At 47.6% G+C, this 17,865-nt stretch overlaps 9 protein-coding genes across 9 annotated transcripts; 5 read left to right on the top strand and 4 right to left on the bottom strand.

The window, feature by feature from the left end:
* The first annotated feature begins 208 nt into the window (after positions 1-208).
* Positions 209-1,884, top strand: FOIG_12514 (uncharacterized protein). Its single transcript, XM_031213427.1, has 2 exons — positions 209-504; positions 553-1,884. Exons 1-2 carry the CDS (start codon positions 310-312, stop codon positions 1,744-1,746), a joined length of 1,389 nt encoding a protein of 462 aa, XP_031056758.1. The 5' UTR covers positions 209-309; the 3' UTR covers positions 1,747-1,884.
* Positions 1,830-2,997, bottom strand: FOIG_12513 (uncharacterized protein; the record flags this gene model as incomplete). Its single annotated transcript, XM_031213426.1, has 7 exons — positions 1,830-1,935; positions 1,989-2,155; positions 2,207-2,309; positions 2,361-2,519; positions 2,567-2,704; positions 2,751-2,844; positions 2,895-2,997. The coding sequence occupies 7 exons, from the start codon at positions 2,995-2,997 to the stop codon at positions 1,830-1,832; spliced, it is 870 nt and encodes a 289-aa protein (XP_031056757.1).
* A 445-nt stretch (positions 2,998-3,442) lies between these two features.
* On the bottom strand, positions 3,443-4,230 carry FOIG_12512 (uncharacterized protein; the record flags this gene model as incomplete). The annotated part of the gene is made up of 3 exons (XM_031213425.1): positions 3,443-3,749; positions 3,799-3,946; positions 3,993-4,230. The coding sequence occupies 3 exons, from the start codon at positions 4,228-4,230 to the stop codon at positions 3,443-3,445; spliced, it is 693 nt and encodes a 230-aa protein (XP_031056756.1).
* A 413-nt stretch (positions 4,231-4,643) lies between these two features.
* FOIG_12511 (uncharacterized protein) lies at positions 4,644-5,009 on the top strand (the record flags this gene model as incomplete). Its single annotated transcript, XM_031213424.1, has 2 exons — positions 4,644-4,847; positions 4,896-5,009. 2 exons carry the CDS (start codon positions 4,644-4,646, stop codon positions 5,007-5,009), a joined length of 318 nt encoding a protein of 105 aa, XP_031056755.1.
* A 2,357-nt stretch (positions 5,010-7,366) lies between these two features.
* FOIG_12510 (endo-1,4-beta-xylanase 1) lies at positions 7,367-8,160 on the top strand (the record flags this gene model as incomplete). Its single annotated transcript, XM_031213423.1, has 3 exons — positions 7,367-7,656; positions 7,709-7,799; positions 7,846-8,160. The coding sequence occupies 3 exons, from the start codon at positions 7,367-7,369 to the stop codon at positions 8,158-8,160; spliced, it is 696 nt and encodes a 231-aa protein (XP_031056754.1).
* A 769-nt stretch (positions 8,161-8,929) lies between these two features.
* On the bottom strand, positions 8,930-10,280 carry FOIG_12509 (uncharacterized protein; the record flags this gene model as incomplete). Its single annotated transcript, XM_031213422.1, has 6 exons — positions 8,930-9,303; positions 9,355-9,525; positions 9,572-9,663; positions 9,713-9,915; positions 9,962-10,204; positions 10,251-10,280. The coding sequence occupies 6 exons, from the start codon at positions 10,278-10,280 to the stop codon at positions 8,954-8,956; spliced, it is 1,089 nt and encodes a 362-aa protein (XP_031056753.1). The 3' UTR covers positions 8,930-8,953.
* Positions 10,281-13,555: 3,275 nt separating this feature from the next.
* FOIG_12508 (uncharacterized protein) lies at positions 13,556-15,095 on the top strand. The gene has a single exon (XM_031213421.1). The coding sequence runs from the start codon at positions 13,611-13,613 to the stop codon at positions 14,853-14,855; it is 1,245 nt and encodes a 414-aa protein (XP_031056752.1). The 5' UTR covers positions 13,556-13,610; the 3' UTR covers positions 14,856-15,095.
* FOIG_12507 (uncharacterized protein) lies at positions 14,965-15,512 on the bottom strand (the record flags this gene model as incomplete). The annotated part of the gene is made up of 1 exon (XM_031213420.1): positions 14,965-15,512. The coding sequence occupies one exon, from the start codon at positions 15,510-15,512 to the stop codon at positions 15,030-15,032; it is 483 nt and encodes a 160-aa protein (XP_031056751.1). The 3' UTR covers positions 14,965-15,029.
* A 717-nt stretch (positions 15,513-16,229) lies between these two features.
* FOIG_12506 (uncharacterized protein) lies at positions 16,230-17,029 on the top strand (the record flags this gene model as incomplete). Its single annotated transcript, XM_031213419.1, has 3 exons — positions 16,230-16,450; positions 16,501-16,693; positions 16,739-17,029. The coding sequence occupies 3 exons, from the start codon at positions 16,230-16,232 to the stop codon at positions 17,027-17,029; spliced, it is 705 nt and encodes a 234-aa protein (XP_031056750.1).
* Between the last annotated feature and the right edge of the window lie 836 nt (positions 17,030-17,865).

The following is a 17,865-nucleotide window of genomic DNA, read 5'->3' as shown; positions in this document are numbered from 1 at the left end:
CTTTCTTTCACGAGTTCAAAACCGCAAAATTGATATTTCTCTTACACAAAGAGACCTCTTAACTGAATGACTCACATTGAATCCTTCCAAAGTCTATTATCGTTGATTGGCTCAAGCTGGAAGCTACCTAACATTCTGGGAATAGCGGCATGTCTCCACCAACGGATATTTCTAAGTCCGCCGCGCCCTCTGACAACTTTGCTGACATAAAACAACTCCGTGAGCTTCATTCTAGTCTGTACTTACGTCTTTCTCTCGTCTAGATAACTATTTAGTTTGTATTATGTTTATAATTCGGTCTAATCAACCATGATGGCTATCCCTCAACGACAGACCCCTCCAATCGAAGAGTTGCGCCAATTCTACGTCGGCAAAAGCATACACGATGTTCCGAAGCCCGCTGTCATTTTAGACAAGGCTAGGGTGACTCGTCATTGTCAGTCCATGCTTAAGGCTGTTGATACTCTTGGTCTTGGTTTCCGAGTGCATGTCAAGACTCATAAGGTCAGTTACATCATGTTCATATGAAACGCTTACGCTGACGACGTTCAGACGATAGAAGCAACACGTCTACAGGTCGGTCAGGGAAGCGGTGACGTAAAGCTTATTGTATCGACTCTAGCTGAGATTGAACATCTCCTACCTCTCTTGAAGGAGTACAAAGATGCAGGTCGTCGCCTTGATATCCTGTACGGTCTTCCTCTACCCCGCTCGCAGATCTCAAGGTTGGCATCACTTGGCTCGGAGTTAGGACAAGGAAGTATCTCTGTCCTCATAGATCACCCGACGCAGCTTGGCTCTGTGAAGGCGTTCTCCCAGCATTCCAAGTTCCCCGCCAGGGTGTTTTTGAAGGTCGACACGGGATATCATCGTGCAGGACTGCCGCCAACTGCGATGAACAAGAACGGCCTGATAGAGGCACTCGCAGAGCTTGAAGCCCACGGAGAGGCGGAGTTGCTCGGATTGTACTCTCATAGTAGTCTTAGTTACAAAGACAGCACGCCAGAGCAAGCTATGGCGAATCTCGAGGGAGAGATTCGGGGCTGTCTTGATGCAGTCAACGCCCACGCCCATCTCTTTGCGAAGGACAAAGAGCTAGTCATCAGTGTTGGAGCTTCTCCCCAGGTCACAGCAGTCGAGAATTTAGTAACAGCACAAGGCGATCTGTCGCCAGCAGCCGAGTCTCTACGCAAGTCCATCCAAGCTGTCACAACAGGCAAACCAGGCGGACTCCAAACCAAGCTTGAGCTTCACGCTGGCGTATACTCGATTCTGGATATGCAACAAGTCTCAACTAACTCGAGGCGAGAGTTGGGATCCTTCGAGGATGAGATTGCTATTTCAATCATAGCCGAAGTTTGCAGTGTCTATAATGACAAAGAGAGATCGCAGCCTGAAGCATTGGTTGCTGTTGGCTGTCTTGGGCTTGGCCGGGAGCCTTGTGCTGCTTATCCAGGCTGGGGTGTCATAAGCCAATCGTCTTACAAGGCAGAATCCTACAGGGGAAGGCGGTTGATCATTGATAGAATCAGCCAGGAACATTCGATTGCGGCCTGGGAACATGCTGAGGGCGAGGATGCTTCTACTCTATCGCTGGTTCCGTTGGAGGTTGGACAGGATGTTGTCATATTCCCGAACCATGCTTGCGTTGCGGGGGCATTATATGGATGGTATCTTGTGGTTGACTCTTCGGAAGGAGATGCGACTAAGATTGTTGACGTATGGATTAGAGCTAGTGGGTGGTAGAGACGAATAGATATCAATACAGCCTAAATACATGGGCTCCAAGTCAAGAAAGTTTCTCTTCATAGACTTCATCGTGAAGTTTCTTACTCCTTCAGGCTATCTTCAAAGAGCTTCTGCAATCTCGCTCCTTCACTATCAGCAACCTGCCCATGCGTCCTGACACTTCCATACGGATGATAAGGATATGGACTATAAATGTCAGCAATGCGTAAACCGGACCTCAATGCATGGAAGTCGCCTACCCATATTCCGGTACAAAAGTAATAAGATCACTATCCTTGCTTCGCGCCTTGACAATGCGTAGCCAAAGCCTCTCAAAAAACTCTCGTTCCTCTTTGAACACGGGATCTTCAGGCTCAGCGCACTGTGACGACTGAGTCGTTCCTATGCGGGCATGGATATGAGTTACCTAGGTATATGTGAGTAACTATACAAGACGATTGATGAGGTAAGTTCTTACTCTTGGGATCAACAGATCTAGTATCTCTCTGTCTTCTTCACCGAGATCCAGGAGTCTTTCGCACACGACAACCCAGTGAGAGATATCTGCCGTCACTCGAAGCCTTGCACCTGGTCAGCCTACATCCGCGAAGGCCATTATAGTATGAACTTACTCTGGAACCTTTGGCAGGATATACTTGGCTGCATACGGCGTGAACAAAGACCTGTTGCGATGCGTTTCGTGGCTGACGAGGCCCGTGAGACCCAGCTCCTTATCGATACCAAGGGTCTTCTGATAAAAGTAAACTGATTCGTCAAGACTCCAGTAGTCGCTATGATGATCAACTGCTGAAATACTGTGAAATCCCATGAGACTCACCCTCCGGATTGGGCGTTGATCTTAACAGGCTTCAAGATCTTTGCGCGCTCGAGGTTCTGGCAGTAAATATCGAGGTGGACATCTGGCGTGAGATCTCTGGGCCGACCGCCAACGTAGCCCGCCCATGCTGTATGTAATCTTCCGAAGGTAAGCCATCGTCGCAGACCTGTGATGAATAGCTTACAGCACAGTGGCTTCCAGGCCAACATCATCCAAGATCTTTCGCAATTGCTGAAGGTTGTCGACATCGCGATCTGTGATATCTACTTCGACACCAGCTGCACCACGTTAATATTATTATTCAACCGCTTCTGTTAGGGAAGCTTACCGAAACCTTGTTTCTTAAGATCAGGAAACCATGGGATCCAGTTCTCAAAGTCTTTCCCAGACTCGACACCCCAGACTGTTCGGAATCGCTTGATGACAACCATTCTAATCTCTTCTCTTCCGACAAGTATATACCAAATACGAGTGAGAGAATAAAGAAAGAAACTTGTTACAATTGCGTCGGTTCAGGTCTGTCTTTAAATCGGTCTTCTGTCCGTCAAGTCGAAGGTTCCCAAAAGAGTATCTTCACCCAGGCGGGGAAAATTGCCTGAAATGGGCATGCTGATCACTTCGGCGGGGGAGCTCCACCCTTCACGATGTATTGTTTCCGGATCGGAGAAAAGAGGGAAATAGTTCCGGACACTGTAGCGAATCTCTCATTGTCTCATTTTCCCAGACAATTTCGGAATGCAGCCATACCTGATAACCCTGCTTGGTCACTCGAACAGCATCTCAACAGCAGAGTCGCAGCGTCTGTAGCACAACCCCTTCACATTTCTGATAGACTGCCAAGGCCGCATCCTGTCTTACACTCAAAGGCCTCAGTCTTTAGCCCGCAATGCCTCCAATGTTCTGCTGGTCCAAGCCCGCCTTCCTCATCGCTCCCTTCAGCCGTGAGATCTCGTTTCTCAGTTCTTCATTCTCACTCTCAAACTTCTCCAGCTTTGCGTTCAATTCTTCAGTCCGCTCCTGAGCTCCAACGCCGAGTTCTTCAATAATTTTGACGACTCGCCAAAGCCGCATGACGACAATTAGAGAAGCGACCTCCTCGATGATACCACGGAGCGCGACGTCAGTTATGAAGCCAGCGATGACAATGAAAGCGTCGAAACAATGGAACCAAGAGTTAAAGTATCTAAGAATGTCAGTCTATGCGATATGAATGAGATGGGACCAGGACTGACTTCCAGCCAAATGCCCAGACAGAGGCAATAAGTTCAACGACGAAGAGGCATGAGAACACCAGACTGACAGAGCCAAGTATCTCCAGAGCCAAGTCCCAGTCAGAGCCCTTTCTACCTTGTTCACACTTGAACAGATTGAGAATGAAGTCTGCCGCTGTCAGTTTATTGCTCAATCAATCTACCCCCTAACTCACCAGCAATCATGCTAAGAACATCAAGGGACACCAGCGTAAGAACAGAGTAATGCCCAAATTTTGACGAAAGAAATTGCGCAGTCTTCTGTTTCGTATTTCTCACGCTCCATGGATCACCTCTGAAGGGATGAGAATGCCAATGTTGGATGTTCAAGGACGGAAGTCTTCTCTTCCCGGGTCGCAGAAGTGGCTGTTCTTCCAGCGAGCTGCCCACACGTTCGATACTTGTTGACGACATTTCGCTACTGATGGAAGCAGTGCTTTTAGAGGAGGGAATTGGGGAGGCGCGTCTTTCTGATTGAGCAGGGAAGGTTGAGTTCATGGTATGCCGTGTTATCCGCACAACGACGTCATGGGTCTTATCTTATCTTATCTCACTACATACCCTGTACATCTCGCAATAAAATCACCGTTTCGTCAGTAATAGAAGACTATAAGTCTAATTTACTAAAAGCTTCTTATCTTTATATAATATATAAATATACATTTTCTCCTCTTTTCTAACTATATCCTATTACTTGTCGAAGTTGTTATTTATTTCCAAACACTGAGCATCAGGATTGTGATACCCACGGACAAGTGAAAATGGAAGATAATGGCCTCATTGTTTCGGCATCCCTTCTGTAGGATCGAAGTTTCACCTTAAGCCATATGCTGCTTTATTCCATTATCGTCAGTAATGCCATCCTCTCTTTTGCGCCAATGGCCCTGCTTGTTGCTCGAGACGCGATTCAGGCTGATGACATTGTACGTTATGATGAAACCATGAAGACTATTGTCGGCAATCAGATTCTTAACCTTTACCCGGAGAATCTAGTAATCAGGCTCGACATCCATGAATACCCATCTGGAAAAGTAAGACACCTGTCAGTCAGACCTAACTTTAACTAAAATGTGAACAAGATTATCCGGTCTGAGGTGTTCAAGCCAAGCCGAGATACCAATGCATACTTCAAACAGGAGGATGAACTAGCAAAAGATTTTCTTCAACAATCTTCCAGGGAAGGAACATCATAAATTGGAGAAACCTGGCGTAAGGACAACTGCCTTCATTCACAGGAGTTGGAAGCTCACACTGTTACCATGTCCTCAGGGTTGCAAGTAACAAGTCTCAGACATTAACTAGTGCATACCGTGGCCCGATACGCTTGGAAATATATGCTACATACCCCGAGCTGAGATCCTTGCATACCTCCAATGTTGCAGCATGGCATGCGAAAAGATGCATGGCCCCTCCGAAATCTATAGGGTCAGCGTAGGCTATCCTTTCTTGGTTCTCATGTTGCTACGGTCTGGGATCTGCCTGGACCGTCCGCAACCTATCGAGGAACGGGCGTAAAGCTAATAACATGGATGAGGAAGGTACCCTCACATCAATCACCTTTACATACCCGATCATTCTCGAAGGGTAACTGACAAATGCATTTATGGCACGACGGAATGGGGTCAGCTCGCCATAGTCGTGATGCCTCAATAATAGCACTGGGGGCAATACAACACTTCGCGAATACAGACATAGTAGGATCGACGAAGAATATCACTCGCTATTACTCTATATTACCTAAACTCAGATTGCATCGTAACACGTTTAGCCGCCCAAAGAGGTATGTACCTTTGCCAGCAAAGTGATATGATAGCTGACGTCTTCGTGTAGTACATGGTTTTTCGACCTTATCCACATTTATCCGGCCCTGACAGCCAGATAAACCAGCCATAATTAGACATCTGATCCTTGTATCGCAACTACATTTGGAACCAGGAAGTTGAAAATTGAGCTTGTCAAACTCTCCAGTAAAGAATGGGATGCTGTAAATATGTATACGATAGCATGACACTAACAACCGCTGACTTACATTCAAAGCAATGGAGTCTAAGATACACAGTATTCCTACAATCTCAAGTATCAAATCTCCTTCTTTGAAATTGTAGTCTTGTCACTTAAAGTCCATCGTCTATTCAACCTTATCCGTCTTCGCGCATTGATTCATCAGCAACACAATTCTATTTGAACGCATGACATCAAGAACTTTGTCCATTCACCCTCACCATAGACCACCTTACAGAAAGTGGAGTATCGCCCTCGCTAATCTAAGCACTCACATATGAAACACGTTATCCCTATACTACGGCACGTATATCCTCCCACCAACTTAACCGGCCATTAGCCTAAACAGCTAAACAGGAAGATGAAGAACCTTATTAGGGAATAAATTCCCCAGGGAATAATATCGAAGCCGATCTTTTACCAAGCACGGAGACGACCCGAGGTTAAAAAGGAATCTCATGCATCGTGGACTTTAGCCAGAATGCGGCATACATGGATCGTGCATATGATCCGAAAAGCCATCTTACATCGGGATAAGTATATCGAGCCGGATTGACCGGACGGGATGAAGCGTCGCGAGTTTAAAATTTAACCTTTGTTGACGTTCGTCGACGCCGTGTTTCATTATCTAATACTACTTCGATCTGAAGATCAGCTTGATTAGCGAGCTATAATTCATGGACAATATTGGAGTACTGCTCGAAAGAAACAATAGGAATGAGTGAGTGATCCTACGTACTATGTATCAGTATTTCAAGTTCAATTGCCAGAATGTCGAGGATTATAAATGGCCTCAAAGCTTTTACCCGTCAAGGTAGAAGCACACCATGCCAAGCACAATCACTCCATTAAAACCATGTTCTGGGCACTCCGGCAATAGATTCGGCTCTCATTACTGACATCCTGGACACACATCAAGAACAGTATGATACTAGAAGTGGTCCCATTGCAACACCAAGTCATTCTGCTTTTCTTACTCGTTCGTCGAAGGAAGCTTGGCACGCATGTTTATCCTTCGGCATAGCAGCCTAATATGATATGTCTGCCACGTGCACTCCTCCTTCCCCATGATCCCCGCCTCCCCGCATAAAGTCGCTGGCATCCCGAGTCACGATCTCAAGCCACAGACCAGAGGAATTGGGGAATGCCACTTTAGCCGGAAGTCAGACTGACTCTTGGGGATAAGGGGTTGTTCACCTATCATTGGCCAGGAGAGTTCTCACCGTCTTGGCTCCAGTGTTTACCGTCTTGGCCTTCATGCGAGTGGGGAAGAAGAGGCTGAGATTTCCAAGATGAATGCAAAGAGTTGCTTTTGCTAGTAACGGAGAGCCAGGTTCCGAGGTAGGGCACCAAGCTAGAGGGTTGGAAGAGCCTGATGATATTGGTATTAAGGACTAAGATACTTGGCAGTCGACTTATGACAGGCCATACGAAGCCGTATACGAGTATATATAGAGAACATCCCGCTCACCAACTAAATTGATTTTACAGCTCATCAGGGTTCTTCGATTTACATTCCAACTATCCAGCCAATCTCAAAAAAGACATCATGGTCTCCTTCAAGTCTCTCCTCCTCGCCGCTTCGGCACTCACTGGAGCTCTCGCTCGCCCCTTTGACTTCCTCGACGAGCAAGACGATGGCAACTCCACCTCCGTCCTCGAGGCCCGTCAAGTCACCGGCAACTCCGAGGGTTACCACAACGGATACTTCTACTCTTGGTGGTCTGATGGCGGTGGTTATGCCAACTACCGCATGGGTGAGGGTAGTCACTACCAGGTTGATTGGCGCAACACAGGTAACTTTGTTGGTGGAAAGGGTTGGAACCCTGGTACTGGCCGGTAAGTTGAAGATGCTTTTAAGAGTTGAGATAGTTTGCTGATGATGGACTAGAACCATCAACTATGGCGGTTCTTTCAGCCCTCAGGGTAACGGCTACCTTTGCGTTTACGGCTGGACTCGCAGCCCTCTCGTTGAGTACTACGTACGTATCCCATCTCACCCCGCAACTCTCCACTAACAGCATCTAGGTCATTGAGAGCTACGGCACTTACAACCCCGGCTCTGCTGGCCAGCACAAGGGCACTGTCTACAACGACGGCGACACCTACGATCTCTACCAAACCACCCGCGTGCAGCAGCCCTCCATCGACGGCATCCAGACCTTCAACCAGTACTGGGCCATCCGCCGCAACAAGCGCACCAGCGGCGCCGTCAACATGCAGACTATCTTTAATGCTTGGAATTCGGCTGGCATGAGACTTGGAAACCACTACTATCAGATTCTGGCTACTGAGGGTTACCAGAGCAGTGGATCTTCTTCCATCTATGTCCAGACTAAGTAAGGCTTGAGCTGAAGCGCCTCTCAAGATCTCATCTCGGTACATAGTGCTCCCTTCAGCTCTTCACGAGCAAAGCTGTTACAAACAACTATTGCAAATGAAGCAAATATCATTGAGCAAGAGCTATTATACATTGTGTAATAAACACCTGTTCCTCGCGTACCTTGACCTCCCAAGATATAACCACTGCGACCTTCCGATTGATGTCTTTCGCCTCTTAGTTCTCTGCTATCCGAATGTCTTCAATCTCGTCCTGTCTCATCGGACGTTTCAGGGGTGATAATAGATCCGTAAGGATCTCGACGGCTTTGGCCACGGTTGGACGGGCCACTAGGACTGTTGGAAGACATGGTGAATAAAGCTCTGTGAAGGAAGTTGATTAGCTTGAGTTCTGAAAGAAGTGGGAGGAAGCGACAGAAAAATAAAAGAAAAGGTAAGAGAAGCAAGGGATTATATCCCGCTTTCGAAAGCTAAGCACAATGCGAAACCGAATATGTAAGCGTCAAATTGAGATAGTAGTTGGCGGTTGAGATATCTCTGTCAGAATTCGGGGATTGACTCGAGGCTTATGAGCGATGAGAGTGGTGATGATGTTGGAGAGAAAGATTTGGTGGGGCAGCTGGCTTTAAATATCCGCCGCCGAACTTGACTCATACCGTGTACCTTTCAACATACAGAATTAATAAAACTCAAATATAAAGCTTATCTAATTCTAAATTCTAAAATAAGAGCCTGTTACAATAACTTCCACGCTCAGTGAACTATTCATGATGCTCTATACCTATTATTCATGCCTCTATTTGCCATATTTTACATCCCGCGTCCTCGCTCCCGGAAGATCCCTCAACTCTATATCATTCGCATCTGTAAATCCTTTTGTATCATCCCAGGACCCAACGACTGTCTGGTCTATTGACGAGTATCTGGCATGACTGTCGGACGATGATGGCCACGCCTCGCTACCACGCTGCTGGGAGTGAAAGCATATCGTTCGGTTGCCAAACCCAGAGTGTTTGCGTGTGGACTCCCAGCTGTTGCTTTCTCGACTCGGTTCTTGGGACTTGGTTCGCGATCCGAAGTATGGGCGTAGTGAAGGAAGGCAAGCGACGACGAGACCTATGTTTACGTCTAGAGCGCTCCAAAATACTGCAGGAAAGATCAGCATCTGTAGGTAGCGAAATGAATCGTGAGTCGTACCTATTGTACTTAATGAGATGCTAGAATCGGCACCAGCCTTCCAGATCATGACAAAGCGAACAAGACTAACAGCCATGTTGACGGTGCCGAGAAGGAAGGTGAAGTATATACCGAGTCTCAAGGTTCTTCTGACGTGCAGAGCTGGTACAATTAACCACGGCAGAATGAACACTCCACTTTATTAGACATCGTCCCAACAGAATGGAGATCAACTTACCTAACAGATCTCCCAGAAATGACAGTCCCCAGCCAACATGAAAAGTAACAGCATAAGTCCACTTCGGACATGTCCTCGAAGGCCTGAGATCCCTGTAGATTTATTAGTGCCGTGCCTCAAGAACATACTGAATGAACCTACCAACTTCGGTTTATGGGGAGACAAATACAGAATAAAATCACGATGGTGATGATGTAACTGATCCCCACGAACCAAATTGTCGCCCAGAGGAACCTGAGCCTCTTGACCATGAACTCCGGAAAGACCTGTAGATAAACAGCAAGCAACGCAGCTTTGCACAAGTATAGCGTCGTATAAAAGGGAAAGCTCGATGCGAACAGCAACTACACCACGTCAGCTCCCATCTATCACCCCGATTCCTCTACTCACCTTCAATATCAACACCAGATTGGCAGTACCTCCATGGTATCCCTTCAATGTTGTATGAACGCTCGGATCGAATGCATCGAGCACTGCAAACACTGGTGAAAACGCAGCTGTAATAAGGCCCGATATCCACGCTGCTACCATCAATATGTCGCTAAGTAGTAATTTTCGCTTTTGTATTCGAAGACGAAGGTTCAGGCGCGCAATAACGAGGATTGTCGCTATAACGACGAGTATTTGAGAAAGCTATAGCCATTAGCACCAGTCCCTCAAGTAGAGACACAGACCTTACGAGAATATCCTTTGCCTCTGAATTCTTCATCGCGACATGCCTCGGGCGTTTGCTGTGGCCCAGATACTCCCACAGCATTTCGCCTCTGTTACAAGAAGAAGAATGGGCACAAGAGCATTATAACCGCGCCAAGCGGGTCTTCGGCAATAAAATGGCTTGTCTTTGAGTTTGACCCTGGCATTTCTTCGTGTCTTACCTTTCTTGGCAACATGCCAACCGTGGCGCTAAGATGGAAACGTCAGTCGTTCTACAGTGGAACGGGACTAGGTCTGGACGTTTTAGGGGATTGGTGGTGCCTTGCGGGTCGAGGCCACCTTGGCAAGTATTAAAATATTCCCATGGATGGAAGGGAAATGGTGTATCCGAAAGTAGATCTTGTCACCAATAAGCCAACTTGCAGAACGGTGATGTCACAAGGAGCCAGGATTATCGTAATGGGTTTTTTCTTTGATAACTAGTCCATAGCTTATTCTATAGCATCATACCCCTAGCTTGACTTATCAAGCCCGGGGGGCAAATAGTTGTGTCTTGCGGCGAGACATGTATCGCAGTAGAAATCGTCAGACCGGCAAACCTCTTCGCAAACGCAGTGTCAGCGACAAGATTTATTGGCATGTTGCTTGGGACCCCTGTTATCGTTCAAAGGGTCAACTATTGTTGTTGTTTCTCTAGGAGTGGCATTGCTAGGAGGCGTGCTAGGGGCAGAGCTGTTCTGAGACATGATGATCTGAATGTAATGAGTAGTTGAATCGCGTAAGATGCTGTAGCTGTGTATTTGGATGTGTCTTGTGACTTCGAAGACTTGTAGTGCGCGTGAAGCAACCATATATATCCCGTTGTAGAGTCCACGAGTTGCTCGATTGACTGTGAGGGGGGAAGTCAGGTGTCTCTCTTGACTCCCGGCGAGAGCCGTGATGGCATCTAGTATTTACCGTGACCGTGTTTATTTTGTATCCTCACTGATGCTCCGACAGGTTGAAATTACTCATGGTCTTGCAACATGCAACTATTCACCAGTTGTTGACCATCATGCCTCACTGTGAACACCAAGACTATTCGAAGCAATCACTACAGGGCCTTTGCACAAGGGGTCTGAATATCTCAGGGTAAAAGTCAAGGAATTGGGAATTTGTGATCATGGAAAATGATTCTCTCTAATACGATATGAATTGAAGAAACCCTTTTCACATTTTGTTGCCTGTAACCACATTGGCCTAGCCCCATTACTGATCATTATGGGTTCCCACAAGACGTGTCACACATAGCTTCCTCTTGGTCTGCTTGACGATATTCGTGCAGCTGTTACAAATGGTGCACGCGCATGTTTGGTTGGTCCTGTGCATGACTTGGCCATCTGCCCTGCCAATATCAAGAGTCTCGGAAGGAAGAATGTGCATGTTCAGAAGCATTTTGAGGTGATAGTTGTACACTTGGCGTAAGCGTCATTTATGGCCATCCTCAATGATCATCATTGACACCCAAGCTCAGAGGTTTAGTGAATAAGTGATCGATTTCCATCTCCTCATGATCTTCCTCCCATTGTCACCGGAGCTTCTGACTCCTCAGGTGGGCAATGCTCAACACACCAATGACACCTGTAGCCCCTAATTAGGACAAAGTTCGTGCATTGCGGTTGTATACTGCAGGCGCAGAGTGACATGGCGCCTTGTTTGTTGGCTTCGGTTGTTGCTGGCATATGAATCATTCTCCCGCTGTTGAGTCTTGTCACGGACAATTTGAACTTCTTTCACCGTGCAAAGGGTTTGAAGTGCACAGCTACTGCCTGCAGAAAGGTCTTTGTCAGTGCATGATTGATACACATCACTCACTTCAAGTTTTCCGTCAATTCAACACTGTTCACATGTCCCAGCACTGACATTACGGGCAGAGGAGTGAACCATGAATCGCGGCTACTAGTCAACCGGCACGTCCCAATGTCACTGACAGCCGCTAGAAGTCTGAACATTGTACTAGATCACTTATTGTGATAGCCAGCACAGGGAGGTGGGTAATGGAGCTGTCGCGTCTAGGATTGTTAAAGCGTCCCCTTTCGGGACAACAACTGTATGTTACATGGGATCATATGTCTAGATCACATGTGACTTATTTAAGACATAATTCCTCTATCAGTGTAGGATATAAACTATGGGTGCTCCTTTAAAAGTATTAGCAAGGAATAATCACTCTATGTTACACAGATGTTTGGTGTTGGGGATCGGCGAACGTGTCATAATTGAGCTCGTTGTCATTCTCTTTATCACTCTCGCATCGGCTCGATTCAACAAAAGTTATCATATTAATTAGAAAAGCAGTTAATTGCTCTCTTTCTATTGGCTTCTATAGCCCCAACCAACTCCTCGTCAACCCATGTATTCCCCATGTCTTTGCGTCACAATTTTCTCCGTTTTCACTTCTCAACAGCCAAAGAGAAATTAGCCTCAGGATGGCACAGCTCAAGGCAAACATTGCAGTATATTGCCCTTTCCCTATGAACAGCTCTTATGCATTGATCACTGCATCTCTTGCATTGGCATAGGATGTTGGCGTTTTGTTTGCCTACTGAGTCGTTGAGTAGCGGATTCAGAGCTGTATCCTCATTTGCAGTAGGAGCAGGGGGCATAACGTCCTGGTTAGACATGATGATCTTGGTTGTTGTAGTAATTGTGAAGATGAGGGTGTTTGGTCTTGTCTTGTAGTGTTTGTTTCTGTGTGCTGGAGTCTGACTTTGAGCCTGGCATTGGCTGTGGAGGGAGTTTATATCGACATTGCGAACGGGTCGGCATGATTCGTTCTCTCCTGGCTGAGCACCGTCAGTGTCATTCTAGTGCCTTTATCACGCTCAAAGTCTGACGTCCATCGCGCTCGATGCTTCAGATCTATGCCTAATCACTCTATTGTGGTGATGCGCGTAATCACGTCGCCAGCTCACTCTCAACTTGGCGTTGTTCACAGTGACTCGGCGTGACCATGACTGATACCATATACTACGAGCCGCTGCCACCAATTGACGCTCCAAAACACGACGCGTCACTGATATTAAGAGACAAGACAAGTCTGCCCGCAGCCTCTCCTCCCAAAACTCAGTCCGTTCCTGAATTTCTTGGCAAAACTGCGCCTCGGATGCATGTCGAAGGATTCAGCACGTGTAATGATATCACCAATCAAAGCGTAAGGCTTAGCGTTCTCAAAAAGGGGCCCCGCAGACGGACCAATCACCTCCATTCATAATTCCGGTACAGCGGGGTAACCACTGTAACATCAGCGGCCGCGCCCTAAACCTCCCCAAACCCAATTCAATTCAAATCCTCCATCTCCATCCTCTCTCCAACATCTCTCCTCAACCGCACGCGACATGACGCCATGCGCCCTTCCCACGCAAACATCGGCTTCTGGCTGGTGTGGTTCACCGCCCTAATCTGGTCCTACCACAACTCCTACGACGACCCGTCCTCCTTCTTCTACAAGTCCCGCATCGCCTTCAACCGGCGCTACTCGGCCCTCCGCGAAAAACAAGTCGACGCCTACCTCGAGCGCGAGATCTTCCCCGTCGCGCACAAGCAGCGCACCGAAGTACAAGTCGACAATGAGTTCCTCTGCATCGGCATCCCCAGCATCAATCGCACGACGTCGGGGTTTTTAGCGCATACCGTCGGCAGTCTTGTTGATACGTTGACGCCGAATGAGCGGAATCAGATTCACATTGTTGTTCTGCTGGCGGATAAAGATCCTACGAAGCACTTTGCTTACGGGAAGGATTGGTTGTTCGGGCTTGCCGATGATGTTTTGGTGTATTCCAACGACTCCAAGACCGAGTCGAAGCTCAATTACAAGGTCCTTCCCCATGATGTTCGCGGTATGGGACGCAGCGACGATCGCGTGGAGAACATACGGCTTGACCACTCGGTCCTCTTCGAAGCGTGCCGAAGACGCGATCCGACGTACTTTGCGCTTATTGAAGACGATATAATAGCTTCGCCCGATTGGTTCACGCGGTTTAAAAAGGGTGTCATCGAGGTTGAACAGAAGGCGACCGATGCGCATAAAGATTGGATGTACCTACGACTGTTTTACTCCGAGATCTTTATGGGCTGGAATAACGAAGAGATCTTTGACTATCTCAAGGTCGTCATCCTAGGATACACAGCTTTAATAGCCTGTCTTCTCCTCGCCCTACGATGTAGACAGCGCCGCCACACCGGCTCCTTCGCAACCAAAGACTTCGCCCAAACGGTCGCTCTCCTCCTCGGTCTCTGGATCCCCGCCTGTCTCGCGCTCGCCTTCGTAACCGGCCGAATAACCCTCCATCGACTCTTCACACGCTCCCCCACGGTGCGCGAAATGCCACGCTACGGCTGCTGTGCGCAAGGCCTAGTATTTCCGAACCATCATCTACAGAGCCTGCAGGATTTCCTGCGCGAGCCGCCGTATCAGTTCCCGGGGGATATGATCATGGAGGATTACGCGCGGGATAACGGGCTGAGCAAGTGGGCGCTTGATCCGAGTGTTTTGCAGCATGTTGGGCTGGTTGAGTCGAGTGATGGGCCGCGAAGGGCGGAGGTATGGAACTTTAGTTTTGAGAGGTTGAAGGGGTCGTTGTCGCGATAGAGATACCCGATATATGTATATACTGGTCTGCGCATTTGTGAAGACGGGGACGGTCGCGTTGGAGTGTGGCGATCAATTGGCGCACGCGATGGGAGCAGGCTTCATCAGCGCGTCGCTACCTGTACATGACGTTCAATTGATGCATCGCAATAGATAAAAGTTATTATTCCCATATCATTCCAGTTCTTTCCGGAAATACACACGTTCAAACCCGTCTTCCTCCCTCCTCCCAGTCTCCACGAACCCCATCCTAAGGTACAGCCCCAGATTCTCAAACATCTTGACATTCGTATACAACTCCAACGCATTGCGACCTCGCGACCTCGCAAAGTCTTCAGCATAGCGCATCAACACCTTTCCGTAACCTCGACCCTGCGCACTTGGGTCAACTACCAAGTTCTCGATCTTTATGGCGTCGGAGCCTGGTTCGTGTTGGAGAATGAGCGCGCCGACGGGAGATTGAGCGGTGCGCAGGATGAAGATGTCGTGGGTTGTGAGCAGAGATGCGTAGTCTGCTGTCATTGGGGCTGGCGGTTTGCCGATCCGAGGGATATATTTCGCGTATGCTCCGTTGACGATGGTTTTAATTGAAGGTATGTCGCTCGCTTGCGCGCGGGTGATTGTGACATCTGGTGATGTGAATGGAGGGTCAGGCATTGTCTCGGCTATGATGTCGCGCTCACGTTGGATGAGTATTCAGGTAACTCAATTGACAGAGAAGATGATGCAAAAATGATATCCAATTGAGATTCACTGTCAGGCAATGGCTCTTCTTCCTTGAGGACCGGACCGGTTCAGTGAGTCAAGTGTCAGTGAGGAGCAACCCTACCTACCCGGCAATCGGCTGGCTGGACGTTGATCATGACGCGCATAGCGATTGAGTACCTAAAACACAACGACTGCTGATGCGTAAAGTATACACAATACTTCCGTGCTTAACAAGACACGAATATTTGTTAGTTCATCCAATAATATCGTCATTTCAGGGCCTCTCAAACTGAATGACCCGCAGAAGGATTCCTCTGGCTGATGTGAGCCACGACACTGCTGCGGAGAATTAATGAGAACCCGCGACATTTTCGTATAGCGTATCGATCTAGAAAGTAAGCCAGGCCATAAGCCAAACGTTAAAATCGCACGCTTGTAACCTAAACAGGTTCCTTATCGCTAGTAGCTGAGCATGTAATTAAATAAATACGCCAAAACAGATGGCTGAGTGACACCAGCGGACTTTGGGATCGTCATCCTTGAAAGTCCGCATACCGCCGCAACCAGCATCTCCAGAAACATCTACGAACTCCCTTTATATAAGGGTCGCTTGAGCCTCACTACTCTCTCACGAACCAAACTTCAGCACAATAGACGCAATTAAACATGAAAGTCCTCTTCCTCGGCGCATCAGGCTCCATCGGCGGCGAAGCCCTCCGCCAATGTCTCTGCCACCCAAAGATTACTTCAGTAGTCGCGTTCGTGCGCCGCGCCCTCCCCGCTGAAGTATCAGATCATGCGAAACTTCAGACTGTCATGATAAAAGACTTTTCAAAATGGTCTGAAGATATTCTCCTCCCGCACGTCGACGCCGCTGCTATGATTTGGTAAGTTGATCTTGTTATTGTGAAGGAGGATTTGGGGCTGATGATAATAGTGCCATGGGCTCGTACAGAGGAAACGTCAACGTTGATATGGAGTACCCCCTCGCTTTCCAAACTGCCTTCGCGCCTCTTCTCGAGAAACAACCTAAGCGAGAAACATTTCGGTTTATTCATCTCAGTGGGAAGTGGGTTGTTCAGGAACAAAATGCGAAGTTATGGGTTAATGACTACCCTCGTAAACTCAAAGTACGTCCCCCTCCCATCTTATCTCACCACCGCTGACAGTTTCAGGGCTTGTATGAGCTTCGCTCGCTAGAGCTTGCGAAGGAGCATGCAGCTGTTTGGAAGGCTTGGATGTTAAGACCTGGTGGTGTTATTACCAACAGGATGAGAGTGCCTGGGTATTTGGCTCAGTTGCTACTGGGTGATGATTATGTTATTCGGAATGAGGAGCTAGGTGCGTTCTTTACGCATTTGGCTGTTGAGGGGAGTGAGAAAGATGAGTTTGTTGTTTTGAATAGAAGAATCGTTGAGGGAGGGAGGGAGTATCTGAAGAAGATGAGCTCCATTACGGGAAATTAGTTTAGGGAATGGATAATGGGTGGCTGTATGAGAGGTTTTTTGTTTTTATGCGTGCTTCTGGATGAGCTGAACGAAGGATGGGTTCATTCAGAGAGGATGGGATCAAATTATACCCCAAGAACAACATACTAAGAACTTTCTGTCTAATGGCTGAAGCTATATTGTTACTTTATGCTCAGTCCACGGCCCTCAGTAAGTTTAGTGGACGTTGGGATACATGAATCCGAAAGACGAAGCATATCCTGTGTACTGTGATAGCACTTTTAGCAGCCTTGCCTTGGCTGAGATTCAGTCTTGAACTGGAGAGGTTAGACCTACTACCTTCAGTAGGAAAGTCTGACCATGGTCATGGCCATCGTGGGACCAGTTGACAAAGACCTCGATTTTGGACTGCGTTGTTTTAACCTTGTCAAGTGTTTGCAAATATATAGTTCTATAATGGCCATATCTTAACAATTGGGAGCTTCATTCTGAGAGGATATCATCCGTTATAGCATAGTGCCGAATAACCGTTAATAGAAAGTCATTAGACTGGCGACTGCATCAGCCATTGCGTGTCGTTCAAGCTGCTCATAGAACAGGACCCACTTCAACACCTCCAATCTGGTGGCATGAAAGTGGAGCCCTCACTCACCAATTGTGACGACACATCCCTAAGAGGGAGCGATCACCAGAGTGCGTGAGTCACCGAAGTCTAGAAAAGATAGTTTATGCTTCAATGTCACGCTTGTACGAATATCCAATGCCTAGACCTGAGTGTTATCACGCTTCCCTTGTCATCGGCTTCGTCATCTCATCCCGCTCAAGATTATTAAGCGCCGAGCCGAGCCGAGCCG

The sequence above is a fragment of the Fusarium odoratissimum genome, assembly GCF_000260195.1.
Source record: "Fusarium odoratissimum NRRL 54006 unplaced genomic scaffold supercont1.27, whole genome shotgun sequence".
NCBI classification, from domain to species: domain Eukaryota; kingdom Fungi; phylum Ascomycota; class Sordariomycetes; order Hypocreales; family Nectriaceae; genus Fusarium; species Fusarium odoratissimum.
This window is presented reverse-complemented; position numbering and strand designations above follow the sequence as displayed.